This window comes from Danio rerio, chromosome 8 (genome assembly GCF_049306965.1).
Source record: "Danio rerio strain Tuebingen ecotype United States chromosome 8, GRCz12tu, whole genome shotgun sequence".
In the NCBI taxonomy this organism is placed as follows: domain Eukaryota; kingdom Metazoa; phylum Chordata; class Actinopteri; order Cypriniformes; family Danionidae; genus Danio; species Danio rerio.
Window position 1 is genome coordinate 58,292,155 of NC_133183.1, and position 17,413 is coordinate 58,309,567.

Genomic DNA, 17,413 nt, shown 5'->3' on the forward strand with positions numbered 1-17,413 from the left:
CACCTTAGCAACCACCTAGCAACACCTTAGCAACCACCTAGCAACCCCTTAGGACACCTTAGCAACCACCTAGCAACACCTTAGCAACCACCTAGCAACCACTCAGAACACCCTAGCAACCGCCTAGCAACACCTTAGCAACCACCTAGCAACCTCTCAGGACACCCTAGCAACCGCCTAGCAACACCTTAGCAACCACCTAGCAACCACTCAGGACACCCTAGCAACCACCTAGCAACGCCTTAGCAACCACCTAGCAAACCTTAGCAACCACCTAGCAACACCTTAGCAACCACTCGGAACACCCTAGCAACCGCCTAGCAACACATTAGCAACCACCTAGCAACCACTCAGAATACCCTAGCGACCACCTTGCAACACCTTAGTAACCACTTAGCAACTAGTCAGAACACCTTAGCAACTGCCTAGCAACACCTTAGCAACCACCTAGCAACCACTCAAAACACCCTAGCAACCGTCTAGCAACACCTTAGCAACCACCTAGCAACTAGTCAGACCACCTTAGCAACTGCCTTGCACCACCTTAGCAACCACCTAGCAACCACTTAAAACACCCTAGCAACCGCCTAGTAAAATGCTAATTCATGCTAGAATCATGCTAACAACATGGTAATTCATGCTAGAATCATGCTAGTAACATGCTAATTTATGCTAGAATTATGTTAACAACATGCTAATTCATGCTAGAATCATGCTAGTAACATGCTAATTCATGCTAGAATCACGCTAACAACATGCTAATTCATGTAAGAATCATGCTACTAACATGCTAATTCATGCTAGAATTATCCTAGTAGCATGCTAATTCATGCTAGAATCATGCTAGTAACATGCTAATTCATGCTAGAATCACGCTAACAACATACTAATTCATGCTAGAATCATGCTAGTAACATGCTAATTCATGCTAGAATCATGCTAACAACATCCTAATTCATGTAAGAATCATGCTACCAACATGCTAATTCATGCTAGTAATATGTTAACTCAAGCTAAAATCATACTAACATTCTATTTACACTTTAAAACCACTTCAAACTTTGAGATTCGGCTTTTCAAGCCACCATAAAGTTTGTCCTCAAACTTTAATATCTAGTTTAATTTATTATTTGTAAAATAATTTTACAGCTGTCCCCATGCTTCTGTCAGTCCTGTCACATGTGCATTAAATTGAAAATAAAATTTGAGCAATGCACCTTTAAGGCTGTGATTCAGAGGAAGTGACATCATTTGAGGAGAAGCTGACAGTGATCATGGATTGAATTGGGATTTGTTTGAGGAGGACAAGCTTAAAGGTCAGACCATGTCATTTTTATAAGTAAAAATGTACTTTATATATATATATATATATATATATATATATACACACACATCTGGTGCCTGAATAATTATTTATTACTATAAAAATGCTTGAGAGAAGTGCTGTGCTTCTGAACATTCTGGTCAGAATAAGTTCATAAATAGTCATAAATGTTTCTTAATTGTATTTAATTCCATATTGAAAACTGAAGGTTATGTATAAATAGGCCACAGATAGAGAGGGAACTGTATAACTTGTTTAAAACTAACAGGCCTAATTATATATATGTGAAATGTACATTAAATGTTAAGAACTCAGGTAAACTTTTTAAATGGATATCATGGTTAAGATAAAATCAATGCTTCTCATTAACAAATAAAACATTCTGAATTTCATATAAAAAACAGGAATTTCATATCATTAAATGAGCTCAAACGTCAGCTTTCATTCAGATTAGATTACAGTTTTATGCTGGTAAAATGTGTAGATCATGAAAAGTTTGTCAAAGTGCCTTTAAGACTAGATTAATATACTATAGTCTTTAGCATACCATTAGCATGCTAGGCTATGCTAACGCAGCAACACGTGCTAAGCTAGTTAGCATTAGCGGTACCTCACAAATGCAGCATTTTGTCAAGAGTGTGTTTCGATTTTTTCCTTTGAGTGTTTTCCTCATTTAAAGTGATTTTGGGTCTTCTGGGGCCATCTAATGGTGACTGATGGCATCTGTTTGTCTCTACACCCTTTAGAATAGCAGGCCTTCACAAGTGCTGTGTCCTGCCATAGTCCTCACAAGTATAGAAAAACAAGTATGTGTGTGTGTGTGTGTGTGTGTGTGTGTGTGTGTGTGTGTGTGTGTGTGTGTGTGTGTGTGTGTGTGTGTGTGTGTGTGTGTGTGTGTGTGTGTGTGWTATATATATATATATATATATATATATATATATATATATACACAGACAGTTGAAGTCAGAATTATTAGCCCCCCTGAATTACTACTTATTTTTTCCCCAATTTCTTTTTAACGGAGAGAAGATTTTTTTTAAACATATTTCTAATTATAATAGTTTTAATAACTCATCTCTTATAACTGATTTATTTTATCTTTGTCATGATGACAGAAAATAATATTTTACTAGATATTTTTCAAGACACTTTTATACAGCTTAAAGTGGTATTTAAAGGCTTAACTAGGTTAATTCGGTTAACTAGGCAGGTTAGGGTAATTAGGCAAGTTATTGTATTGCGATGGTTTGTTCTGTAGACTATCGAAAAAAATAAGCTGAAAGTGGCTAATAATTGACCCTAAAATGTTTTTTAAAAAATTAAAAATGGCTTTTATTCGAAATAAAACAAATAGGACTTTCTTTAGAAAAAAAGATATTATCAGACATACTGTGAAAATTTCCTTGCTCTGTTAAAAATCATTTGGGGGGGGAAAAAATCAAAGGGGGCTAATAATTCTGACTTCAACTGTGTGTGTGTGTGTGTGTGTGTGTGTGTGTGTGTGTGTGTGTGTGTGTGTGTGTGTGTGTGTGTGTGTGTATATACAGCTGAAGTCAGAATTATTAGCCCCATTCAAATTTTTTTCTTCCTTTTTAAATATTTTTCAAATGATGCTTAACAGAGTAAGGAAATTTTACACTATGTCTGATAATATTTTTTCTTCTGGTGAAAGTCTTATTTGTTTAAATTTGTTTAATAAAAGTAGTTATTTTTTTTAAAACACCATTTTAGGAACAAAATTATTAGCCCCTTTAAGCTATATTTTTTCTTGATATTCTACAAAACAAACCACTGTTATACAATAACTTGCCTAATTACCCTAACCTGCCTAGTTACCCTAATTAACCCAGTTAAACCTTTAAATGTCACTTTAAGCTGTATAGAAGTGTCTTGAAAAATATATAGTCAAATATTATTTACTGTCATGATGGTAAAGATAAAAGAAATTACTTATTAGAGTTCTTAAAACTATTATGTTTAGAAATGGGTTAAAAAAAAATCTCCCCATTAAACAGAAATTGAGGAAAAAATAAATAAGTGGTCTAATAATTCAGGAGGGCTAATAATTCTGACTTCAACTGTATATATATATGTATGTGTGTGTGTGTGTGTGTGTGTGTGTGTGTGTGTGTGTGTGTGTGTGTGTTTTGTGTGTGTGTGTGTGTGTGTGTGTGTGTGTGTGTATATATATATATATATATATATATATATATATATATATATATCAATGTTTACTAATTGGGCACCAAAAATACTATAATAATTAACATTGCAATAATTCATTTAGAATTAAATGTATGCAAACATATTGCCATTGCGCTTAGGGTGTCTCAAGTTCTAGCTCACGAGCATTTCTCAATAAAAAAAGCACAAACTCCAAAATTAAATCTTACATAAGTTAATGAATTCATCTTTATTCCACCCAAACACATACTGTTTAACAACAGTGAAGAATGTGACTCATGAAATCTTATCAAACTGCACTTTTAGTAAGCAGAAAGGTTTGAGTTTTGGTTGAGTGTTCGTTTGAGAACATCGGAAAACTGAGAACAGTACAGTATGCAGGATATTTAGTCGAGCATCATTATCAGGCTACAGAAGAACATAAAAATAACTTGTAAATATTGTTGAATGGCTTGTACTGTATGTTGTTGATTCCCATCTTGTTTGCCCCCGTGATGCCTCATTGTCTGTCAGTTCACTCACTACCAACTAACACTAACTAATCAGCTAAAGTCATCTGTCGGTACTGTATGTGTGCCTGCTTAAAAAAAGGAAGAGACAAAAAAAAGTTTACCACTGTCTTGCAATTCTGTAGAGCATCCAGTCAGTTCTGTTACGTTTTCATTCACTCCATCACTGTTTTCATCCCATCCCTGCCATCGGCATCTAAATGCTTCACAGATCCATCCTTTATGTGAAACGACAGAAAGGGAGACTTACTGTAACTCTGCATGGACAGAGAGATACACATTGAAACCATTTGTCGTGTGCTTTTCATCTGCTAGTTTGATTTATTTTTTGATGTCCCGTCACCATCTCTGCCACCGCATGCTCCTCCAATGCATTCAGTTGGGAGTATTTAGATCTAACCGAGGGTCCCCTCTCTTTAAAACCCCTGGCCTCCCCCCTCCCCTTCCCGGTACAGGTGTATTGAGGAGGATGCAGGCCTGTTAGATCTGGAACCTCTGCCTGGTTTCCCAAAAGGCATGGAATTCCATAAGGCCGCCGAGGAGCCCTATGACATTAAAGACATTTTTAGCCCCTCGGTAGAGTCGGAGGCGCTGAAAGAAACACTTTTCAGGCAGGCTAAAACCCAGGTATGTGACCGTACCTGCTCCAGAGCACGAGAGAAGGACAGAGAGTTATACATGAATATGGACTGAGTTCATTTTAGTTTTGCTTTTACAACATTTTTCAGGATTTCCCAGCCAGGGTTTGTTGTAACGACGACAATAGGAGTCAAATAAATATGATATATAATATATTATGGTAAATGCGTATAATGTTAATATACATGGTCAAAAAAATGCTGGGTTCCACACAAAGTTTGTGTTGGGACAACATGAAGGAATTAAGCTAACTTATTAGTTTATACAAATTTAAGTGGATTGAACATGAAAGTTGTCTCCCAAAAAAGCTCAAGAATTGTGTTGATTCAGGTCATTTAAATTAATTTAAACAAGCGCAACAGGCACACAACGTCATAAGACATTACAATTAGATTAGATTTAGGTTGTGACGTCAGATGACCAAAATTCAATGTACTGTATAGTCAGCGTCTGAGGACAACGTCATTTTGTCGTCCAATAATGATATTAAATAACATTGATATTTGGTTGATTTTAGGTTGTGTTGGAAAGTGACCAAAATCCAACGTTGAGCAAACATCTTAAACCAAAGACATATTGACGTCAAATACTGACATTTATTCGTCAGGTATGGCAACCAAAATCCAATTTGTTATAGAAGCCATAGTGGTAATGTCCACACAACGTCAAGCTGTAACATCATTAGACGTTGATATTTGGTTGATTTTAGGTTGGACATTGATATGGGCCTTATGTTAGGTTCTGACGACAACCTGATTTTCATTTCCAAACAACATCCCACAACTTTGGGGTCTGACATCATGTTGACGTCCTGTGCCAGCTGGAAAGAGCAAATGTGATTTTTTTTGAGTGTACACACACTTGTAAATTACTATTTACACACAAGTAATTTACTTAAGTGCACACACATTTGTAATTTACTATAAAATAAAGGGTCAACTTATAAGGTTGGGAATTCCTGCAAAAACAAATGCAGCAAAACTATACAGTTGAAAACAAGATTATTAGCCCTCCTTTGAAATGTGTATGTTTTTAATATATATATATATATATATATATATATATATATATATATATATATATATATATATATATATATATATATATTTGGCAAGTTATTTTTAACTGAGAGATTTCTATTTTTTAGATATTCGCTTTAATAACTGATTTCTTTTGTCTTTTCCATGATGATAGCACACAATATTCAACTAGATATCTTGCAAGTACTCAATACTAATATTAAGCTTAAAGTGCAATTGAATAAATCAACTAGGTTGATTAGGTTAACTAAGCAAGTATTGGAACGACAGTGGTTTGTTATTTAGACAATAGGGGAAAAATAAATTTAAAAAATAATATTAATAATATTAACCTTTTTTTATTCCAGCCAAAATAAAAGAAATATTTTTATTTCCAGAAGAAAAAAATTTATATATTAAGAAAAAACGTTCAGTTTCCTTGCTTTGTTAAACATCACTTGGGAAATATTTGAAAACATATAGGACAACATAAAAATCATAATTTTGTCTTCAACTGTACAACACACAACTTTTGCGGTAGCTAATCATTGTCATTTTTTATTTTAATTTCTGAGTATTGAATATTTTCAGTGTCCAGCATTGGTAAAAAAAATTAAGTTGAATTACATTAACATGACTAACACTCTAAGCTTTCTGTGTCATTTCCTTGTATATCAATCTTTAGATTGTCCTCTGGTCTCGACATTTCATGTGAAGTTGTTACGTGTCGTTTGTGTGTGACTCCAGCCAATGGTTTTGTTTTAATATTGCCAATCCACAGGAAGCGTGGAGTGTTTAAACTCCATACCTTTATTACATGATTTAAATTAAAGTGACATTATATCAGTAGGGTGTGTTTACACTTGGCAGGTTTGGTTTTATTTAAATTCAATCCAAACCTTTGTGTGAACCAATCAAATGGACCAAGAAAGCTGAAATATGAATGCAACACAGACCATAGACGTCAAAACAGTGCATCCGGAAAGTATTCATAGCGCTTCACCTTTTACACAATTTTTTATGTTACAGCCTTATTGCAAAATGGATTAAATTAATTTATTGCCACACATAATTCTACACACAATACCACATAATGATAATGGTAAAAAAGATTTTTTGAAATTCTTGCAAATTTATTAAAAATAAAAAACCTGAAAATCACATGTACATCAGTATTCACAGCCTTTGCCATGAAGCTCTAAATTGAGCTCAGGTATATTCTGTTTCCACTGATCATTCTTGAGATTTTGCAGCAGCTTAAATGGAGTTCACCTGTGGTAAATTCAGTTGATTGGACATAATTTGAAAAGGCATACACCTGTCTATAAAAGGTCCCAGGGTTAACAGTGCATGTCAATGCACAAACCAAGCATGAAGACAAAGGCATTGTAAGTAGACCTCCGAGACAGGATTGTCTTCAGGCACAAGGCTGGGGAAGGTTACAGAAAAATTTCTGCTGCTCTGAAAGTTCCAGTAAGCACAGCGGCCTCCATCATCCGTAAGTGGAAGATGTTTGGAATTACCAGGACTCTTCCTAGAGCTGGCCGGCTTCTAAGCTGAGTGATCAGGGGAGAAGGGCCTTAGTCAGGGAGTTCATCAATAACCTGATGGTTACTCTGTCTGAGCTCCAGTGTTCCTTTGTGGAGAGAGGAGAACCTTACAGAAGGACAACCATCTGCGCAGCAATCCAATAATCAGGCCTGTATGGTAGAGTGGCCAGACGGAAGGCACTCCCCACCTGGAATTTGCCAAAAGGCATCTGAAAGACTCTCAGACCATAATTTGATTATAAACAAAATTCTCTGGTCTGATGAGACTAAAATTTAACTCTTTGGAGTAAATGCCAGGCATTCTATTTGGAGAAAACCAGGCACCGCTCATCACCAGGCTAATACCATCCCTACAGTGAAGCGTGATGGTGGCAGCATCATGCTGTGGGTATGCTTCAGAGTGGGAGACAGGGGCGACGGTTAATCCTCCAGCAGGACAATGACCCAAAGCACACCGCCAAAATATCAATGGAGTGCCTTTAGAACAACTTAGTGAATGTTCTTGAGTGGCCCAGCCAGAGCCCAGACCTAAATCCTATAGAACATCTCTGGAGAGATCTGAAAATGGCTGTAATCTTTTTTTCACATTGTCTTTATGGGGTATTGTGTGTAGAATTTTGAGGAAATAAATTTATTTAATCCATTTTGGATTAAGGCTGTAACAAGAAAATGTGGAAAAAGTATGTATATATATATATATATATATATATATATATATATATATATATATATATATATAGAAATATATATATGTTTTTGTAACAATTAAATTGTGCAAATTAGTGACTTTTCTGACCATAAAAAGTCACGTTTCTTTTCGAGATCAGGCTTTAAATGCACAAATATGATGTTTTGGTACTTTTCTCATGAGTTATTCCATCCAAATGTAAATTTCCCCATCAAAAAAAATTAAGTTTTCATCAAAACAGCGAAACCGTTTCTACATTTTGAGTGTAAGCAAGTATTTTACAGAACTTTAAAAATACTTACAGTACTTTCAAAAATGTCTCTGTCAGTGTTTTCAAACTATTCTATTTGATTGACCAAAGCCACAGAAGTGGAAGTTTCACTTTTTTTTACATCCATAATGGAGAGATGTCACATACATAACCAAGCTTTTCCCTCATAAATGCAAAAATCTTATAAAATCAATCATATTTGTTATTTGTTATTGATTAGCGTTATTTCTTTTGGGTTGTGCGGTTTAATTCTCAAAATTTCGACGAAGTATGTTGTAGACTGTAAACTCGCAGACTTTTTTGGTCACATCCATAATGCATGCTTATTTTCCTCATTTCAAATCTAAAAAAAAAAAAGTTTACAGATTGATATTTTTCTGATCCCATAACTCTCTGGCTAGTTGTTTTGGAAAATATTAACAGATGTTTCAATATAATCTTAATGTATACTTTCTCTGGCAATTCAATGTCACATGCATAATGCTGGAACTGCTCTCATCTTCTCCACTCAGGCTTATGCAATGATGCTCTCTTTATCCGAGAACACCAATCTGCATTCATCCTCCCAGAACTCCTTGGACGCCTGGCTCAACATGGGAGGAGGGCCGTCGGAGGCGAGCTCCTTTCACCCCCTCAACAACATCTGAGAACACGGCACGGAGGGAGAAGAAGGAGGAGGAGTTACAGACCAACACGAAGATGCGTCAAAAAAGAGACGATTCACCACTATGCGCGAACGGAGGAGAACGTACTGTTGAGTGCGACAGACACAGGAACCAATCAATCGGGAGAGTTTCATAACACGAAATCGTCCAGTCCCAGCCATACAGCATCTATCCGTCTGCAGCTTTACCCACTGTAGTGATGTTCTCTCGCTACATCAAGAGAGCTCCAACGCATCTCCAAAAACCACCTCATTTTCAATGATATGCATTTCACAGACTGCTCTCTTTTTGTTTCGTTTTCGTAACGCTCTCAGAGAAGATGTGAGTGGACTGATGTGTTTGTTCAACTTAAGCGCATTCCATTCTCGAGTTGATTTTATTACTAGGGTTTCCTTTACGCTAACTCCCAACCGAAGTCTTACAGTAGATCAGCATTGGCACTTACTGTACGTTTATCCCACAGCTAGCATGCTAACTATTCCGCCCTGCAGTTCGCAAACGTTTATGCTGGATTTAGTTCGGTTTCGTCCCTATCTGAATCTACATAGGAGAAATCACGCAGCACGGTTGTTTCATGTGTATAGCATCATTGTAATTATTGTTGTTATGGTATTAAGTATTTTAGCTGTATACAGGCCTTTAGTCCCAACGGAAACGTTTGTTTTGAAGAGTTAAATTATTCTCCAAGTGGGGCAATTGGAAAATCTTTTTGTCTTCTTCTTCTTCTTGTTGGATTCAGTAATATTTTGTTTTTTGGTAAGCAGTATTGTTTCCTTTTTGAGCACATCTGTGCTTAAATGTTAATATAAATCTTTAGTGAAGGACCAAATTTGTACGATATTGTTGTATGATGTACAAACTAAGTTAACAGTCGGTAGCAGAGAGTGTTGTGTGCCAAATAACCCCCTTTTTCTTTGACAATCATTTCGTTTTTTCCGAGTGGTCGCCTCCACTGTTGGTAGTTTCTTCCTTTTGTTTGGTTTCCTCTGTTGTTGCTACTTACATTAATGAGTGTTTGTCTTTTATTTATTTTGATTCCTTTTTTTGATTAATGAAAAAAAATGAAGAAAAAAACATGTGTTACCCACTCTTTTGAAGGATTGAAATTACTGCAACATCACGGAGCAAAAAAATTCAGAATTGTTCAAACTCTTCCTCCTGGAGAAAGTTGCCAAAATCTGAATTACAGAAGAATGTGTTTTGTTTTTGAGCACATAAATGGTGAAGTCTGGTTTATGATGCGTCTGTTCAACCATTTAGAAACGTAGGCACTGCGTGATTCAAATAAATACATACATACAAAATCTTAAACTATCAGGTGACTCAAATAGATGGGCATTATATGTTGATATTTTTACATGATTGATCACTCTTTGCAGAGTCTTGAAATCACATTTGTTTTCTAAATCTCATTCGAAGATTCATCACCTCGTCCTAAATAACATATCAAACTCTCAACTATTCGAATGCTTGATGTTGCTTTTGTAATGCAAATGTAAGAAGAAATTAGTTGACTTTACTTTAAAAAAAGTGAGTAAACTGTTGCCTTAAAATTCCCATGAGGGCACAGGATGTTAACGTGATGTAAGATTGATGCTGTACTTCAACGTTGTAGGACGTTGCATTTTGTTTGAAAATGAAAATCGGTTTGACATCAGAATCCAATGTCCAGTCGACGTCAGTGTATAAAGTCGGACAGATGTAACATTATAATTTCTTTCCAACGCAACCTAAAAACATCCAAATATCAACGTTTAATGATGTTACAGCTTGACGTTGTGTGGACGTTACCACTATGACGTCTATCAGACGTTGTATTTTGGTTGCCACACCTGACGAATAAATGTCAGTATTTGACATAAGTATGATGTTGGTTTAAGATGTTGGCTCAATTTTGGATCTTGTTTTTTTTACCAACATAACCTAAAATCAACCAAATATTAACGTCATTTGACTTCGTTATTGGACATCAAAATAACGTTGTCCTTAGACATTGGCTAGACATTGAATTTCAGTCATCTGACGTCACAACCTAAATCTAACATAATATTAATGTCTTATGATGTTGTGTGCCTGCTGTGACGGAGATTGACGTTGTACCCCAACATCATGGGATGTTGCATTTTGTTTGAAAATGAAATCGGTTTGAGTTCAGAATCCAACGTCAATATCCAAAGTCCGACAGATGTTGGATTTTGGTTGGTTTCCAACACAACCTAAAAACAACAAAAATCAACATCAAATGATGTTACAGCTTGACGTTAAGTGGACGTTACCATGACGTCTATCAGACATTGGATTTTGGTTGCCATACCTGACTAATAATTGTCAGTATTTGACGTCAATATGACGTTGGTTAAAGATGTTGGCTCAATTTTAGATTTTGGTTTCTTTTCAACACAACCTAAAATCAACCAAATATCAATGTCTAATGATGTTACAGCTTGACATTGTTTGGACGTTACTACTATGACGTCTGTCAGACGTTGGATTTTGGTTGCCATACCTGACGAATAAATGTCAGTATTTGACGTCAATATGACGCTGGTTAAAGATGTTGGCTCAATTATGGATTTTGGTTTCTTTCCAACACAACCTAAAATCAACCAAATATCAACGGCACTTGACATTGTTATTGGACGTCAAAATAACAATGTCCTTAGACACTGGCTAGACATTTATATTCAGTCACCTGACGTCACAACCTAAATCTAACATAATATTAACGTCTTATGATGTTGTGTGGACAGGATGTCAACGTGACGGAGATTGATACGGTACCCCAACATTATGGTTGCATTTTGTTTGTAAATGAAAATCGGTTTGAGTTCAGAACCCAACTTCAATGTCCAAAGTCGGACAGATGTTGAATTTTGGTTACTTTCCAATGCAACCTAAAAACAACACAAATCAATGTCTAATAATGTTACAGATTGATGTTGTGTGGACGTTACCACTATGACGTCTATCAGACGTTGGGTTTTGGTTGCCATACCTGATGAATAAATGTCAGTATTTGACATCATTATGACATTAGTTTAAGATGTTGCCTCGACATTGAATTTTAGTTACTTTCCAACACAACCTAAAAACAACAAAACGTCTAATGATGTTACAGCTTGACGTTGTGTGGACGTTACCAATATGACATCTATCAGATGTTGGATTTTGGTTTCTTTTCAACACAACCTAAAATCAACCAAATATCAACGTCATTTGACGTCGTTATTGGACGTCAAAATAAAGTTGTCCTCAGACGCTGGCTAGACATCGAATTTTGGTCACCTGACGTCACGACCTAAATCAAACCTAATATTAACGTCTTATGACGTTGTGTGCCTGCTGGGTTATTACACAAATGAACTTAACACTTCCAACTTATAAAAGTGTTACTCACTTTAAGTAAAGCAAGCTTGCCACAGACATGTTTACTCTCATTTTTAAGTAACTAATTGCTTTTTATAGTGGCTTGTGATCAAATGTAGAGCGGCGATGCTTAACGTTAACAAGAGATTTCTGAAAGATGTCCAAATACACACGTGAGTCCTTCTTCAGCTCTGAACTGTGAAGCCAGCGAATGAATCGTAAAGCTGAATGCATATCATGAATGTGTAGAGTAGATTTAATATGTAAGTTACCTTTTCTTGATTGAATGTCAGGAATCCGTACCTTTGCTTTACTCTTCTTGCTTCTTTTAGGATTTTAAAGACTCGTCATTATCTGAATTCAGCACTTAAAACACACACACACACACTGGTTTTGGTGGTTTATAAGGACTCCCCATTGGCGTAATGTATTTTACACTGTAAAAACGACTATAAAAATGAAATGGCCTTATCCTAACCCTAACCTCAACCCTAATAAGTACAAAGTAAAACTGCAGGAAATAAATGATTTTTTAAATTATTATTATTATTGTCTCGTTTTAAATCCAAATATCTCAAAATTCGTAAATCAAGAAGCATCCTAAAGGCACACCAGCAGTACATATTTTTTGATGTCTCCCTTATCTGAACCATTCATTTCAAGTTTTGGGCTCTCTTCAAATGTTCTGATGAGTTGATTCAGCTTACGAATGATTAAGAATGTGTACTGTTGCTGTGCCTTCAGGAATAGGCTTGGGAAACACTGTTATGAACAACAACAACAAACAAAAAACTTAAAAATTCGAGGCATAAACAAGATAATTTTGCTTGTTTTAATGCAAAAACTCATTATTATTTACTCAATATGACATCTATCAGATGTTGGATTTTGGTTTCTTTTCAACACAACCTAAAATCAACCAAATATCAACGTCATTTGACGTCGTTATTGGACGTCAAAATAAAGTTGTCCTCAGACGCTGGCTAGACATCGAATTTTGGTCACCTGACGTCACGACCTAAATCAAACATAATATTAACGTCTTATGACGTTGTGTGCCTCCTGGGTTATTACACAAACTGATTCCTAAACGCACACCAACAGTACATATTTTTTGATGTCTCCCTTATCTGAACCATTCATTTCAAGTTTTGGGCTCTCTTCTAATGTTCTGATGAGTTGATTCAGCTTAAGAATGGTTAAGAATGTGTACTGTTGCTTTGCCTTCAGGAATAGGCTTGGGAAACACTGTTATGAACAACAACAACAACAACAAACAAAAAACTTAAAAATTCGAGGCATAAACAAGATAATTTTGCTTGTTTTAATGCAAAAACTCATTATTATTTCTGAAAACAAGACAATATTTTTACTTGTCTTGAAAATGTGTATGAATTTTTAGATATTTGGACTAAAAACAAAACAAAAACTCAAAGTATGTCTTTAATTACGTATAATAAGTATGATTTTTAACACTTTTGAATTACACACATCCTCACAAAACCACCATATCATTATAATATCTGCATCATACCATGTAATTATACAAAATGATCCTCATAAACCACTAAAATCAGCACACACACACACACACACACATCTGCCTAGTTCATCCTTTCCTTTACATCTAAACTTCTACCTTAGTACCGATTTTAATGGAATTTTTCAAGCAGGGCTGGTTTTAACAAGCACTTTAACTCATGGGTCATACAGGCATTTTTTATAACCAGATGCTTTCATAATAAACCCGCATATAATATTCAAGCGCTGATAGAACAGCTTTGAACATTATCTGCAAACACAAACCAAACAAGCTGGATTTGACTGGCCGGTCACAGGGAATCTGCTTGATAACACGCCGTGTAAAAACACGAATCTTACCCTGTTTCATACTGTATCTCCTCACTATATTATTTACTCAACGCCTGTGTGATGCATAGGATTGCTGGAGATGTAATGGAATTATGAGTATGGAGAATTCATGTCACATACTACTGTACTTAGCAAGCGCTGTCGGTGAAGGAATTGACCCACACTGTTAAAATCCTTTATGAAATATGGTCAAAATGAACAATGAAAATGCCCAATGTTACATTGCAAACAAACGTATCATTTCAAAAACCATCGATCATGTGGTTTCTGTCTATTAAAAACAAATAAAAAAAATGTGTATAGTATTTCGAAATATGGTTAAAAAAAAAGACATTGACGTGTCTGAAAATTCATGGGTTTGAAAATAGATGGTGCTTGTTTCATTTGGATATGAGTTGTATATTGCTTCTGTTATGTTTATTAAAAAGATATTGTGCATGACTTGTGTTTTAGAGGTCATAATGGTGTCCATTTGTGAAATGTGTATCTTAAATTAAAAAGGAAAAAAAAATAATTAAAAAAAAACAATGAATTTGTAGATGCACTTATTGTACATGTGGTTAGGTTAGTAGGTTTGACTTTTAAGTCCTGTTTACTGCCTTAAATACTATGGGCAGATGGTTATTGAACTGAACAATATGCTTGTGGGAGAGAAATAAATGAGGAAAATTTAAGGATTGTAGAATAATACTGAAAATTCTGAAATTCTTCTTTTTTTTTTTGATGCTTGTGATTACTGAAGATGTACTTTAGAGCAATTTCATGGAAAAAGACATGATTCTGATGTTAATTCTGTAGAATAGATATGTATACCAAATGTAATCTTTCCAATGCTATGAAGAATTTATACATGAAATTGATATGCAATAAAAACCTGTGTGCTTTTTATATGAACGCTGTATTTTGTTTCATTAAGGATTCCCACTGAATCATTGCACTCAACTGGCTTGTGTTATGGTCATACACTGTAAAACCCAAAAAGTTGAGGTAACTCAAACCATTTCCGATTGCAACAGAGCTTTACAATACAGTTGCATTTTGTTAGTTTACTAACATGTACCAACAAAGAACAATATGTTTATTACAGTATTTATTCATCTTTGTTTACGTTAGATAACAGTCGTTCATTGTCCGATTTTTTTATATTCAGAGCATTATCTAATGTTAATATATTATGATGATTATTATTATTATTATTCATTCATTTCATTCATTCATTTTCTTGTCGGCTTAGTCCCTTTATTAATCCGGGGTCGGCACATGGGAATGAACCGTCAACTTATCAGCATGTTTTTATGCAGCGGTTGCCGTTCCAGCCTTAAACCATCTCTGGGAAACATTCACACACACACGCACACTCATACACTGTGGACAATTTAGCCTACCCAATTCACCTGTACCGCATGAATTTAGACTGTGGGGGAAACCGGAGCCCCCGGAGGAAACCCACTCGAAGGCAGGGAGAACATGCAAACTCCACACAGAAACGCCAACTGAGTGGAGGCGCAATCCAGCGACCTTTCTGCTGTGAGGCGCCAGCACTACCTACTGCGCCACATTATTATTATTATTATTATTATTATTATTATTATTATTATTATTATTATTAAATTAACTAACATTATGGAACAATATTAAACATAACTCGGTTTAAAATTTTCTTCTCTGTGATATTGCTCATTGTTTCGTCTGAATCCACTAGATGGCAGAAATTATCAGAGGAAAAAATCTTGCACTGCATTCACTGTTAAAAATGCTGGATCCCGTTGTCCTGACACAAATTAATAAAATTAAAGTCAACTTAATTGTTTTTAAAATTTAAGTAGATTGAATATAAAACAATTAATTTGTCCCTAAAAAAACTGATTGAGTTGATTCAGCTCAATTTAAATTAAGTTTAACAACTTTATTAATCCCACCAGTTAGATTAGTAGGATTTCATGAAACAACAAACAAATAAAGAGACAGATCGCTTACAAACACTATTAAAAAAACACAATCCAGCATGCTTCATAAATAGTAAAAAAAACATAGGAATTAATGTATTATAAATTGTATGTATTAAAAATTTTCATTTAAAACTTGCTTAAATTTAATGTTGTTGTAAAGCTTTATTGCCTCTGGTTAGGTAAATGTATCTGTCAGAAGAGCATTTGATGCTTCTTAACCTTCTTCCAGAGGGCAACAGAACAAAAAAGATTCAGAGGATGGGAGTCGTCTCCTATATCACACTTGAAGTTTTCCTTAACATTTGCTGTTCGTGTAACTCTGCTAGACTCCTCAGAGGTAATTAAACCAATAATCCTGGAGCAAGTCTTGACTAAGTTTTGAAGGCGATTTTTGTTTCTAACGGAAAGTGAGGAGAACCAGCATAAAAAAGGAAAAGCAAATTAGTTTGAACAAGCCGCACAAATCGCTTTTTTTTTGTGGTATTTTGCCAAAACGAGTTCAAACACAGCTCATAATGGATCTGTAATTAACAATATATCCTGTGTATTCATTCATTTGATAAGATTTGATAATAACCTTTGTAAACATCCCAATGTGCGTTTAATGTCTAGAAAAAGAAATGTAAAGCATTCAATGTAACTGCAGTTTTTATGAATGTTTGATTTCAGATATACTTAAATATAATATTGTTTCATTAAGGCAAGGGTTCAATAACTGCATCTAATATAATTGTACAATATAATAATTTTTTATTGAATTGAAAAGAAATTAAGCTTTTTAAAACATTATATTCAGTCCATGCTTGGATAATTTTACTAAACTTTTATTTTTACTTTAATACACGATATAGGCCTATTATTAATGTAAAAATTTGCTGTTTAGTGTGTTGTTTATTTGTATTATTTTCAGCTATAGCAATTTCGTTCAAATTAATATCTGGAGTCTAAAAAAAATCATGGTATAAATTAAATCAGTCTGAACAGAATCGTTCATAGAAAAAAGAAACACCAGGAAATGCTGCTTTTTTGCACAAGATGGCGCTTTACTCATTCATTTATTTATTTCTTCGGCAGGGGGTGTCCACCTCGGTCCTAGAGGGCCGGTGTGCTAAAGACTTTAGCTCTGATTTTGTCCGTTCAATTCACCTATAGCGCATGTCTTTGGACTGTGGGGGAAATCCATGCCAACATGGGGAGGCGACAGTGCTAACTGAGCCACCGCGTCGCCCCATGGCGCTTTACTATTTACACCTAATATTTTAGATTTTCATGGTTTTATATGGTTTGCTGCTTGTGTTAACACATGTGTGTGTTGTTGTTGTTGTTTTCTCAGCACAAATCTTTAATTGTGCCTCTCTAAATAGCCTATAACCTATT

At 35.1% G+C, this 17,413-nt stretch overlaps 1 protein-coding gene across 49 annotated transcripts in view; it reads left to right on the forward strand.

The window, feature by feature from the left end:
• The window catches only part of prdm16 (PR domain containing 16), a 476,324-nt gene extending 461,343 nt beyond the window's left edge, over window positions 1-14,981 (forward strand). For 28 of the 49 annotated variants that reach the window (XM_021478494.3, XM_073911169.1, XM_073911175.1 and 25 more), the window contains one exon: window positions 8,697-14,981. In XM_021478494.3, the coding sequence (XP_021334169.1) occupies window positions 8,697-8,709 (13 nt within the window). In that variant the 3' untranslated portion in view covers window positions 8,710-14,981. Of the gene's footprint in view, window positions 1-4,472; window positions 4,645-8,696 lie in introns of all 49 variants that reach the window. The other 21 variants (XM_021478491.3, XM_021478492.3, XM_005167301.6 and 18 more) reach the window with 1 other exon arrangement.
• Window positions 14,982-17,413: the final 2,432 nt, after the last annotated feature.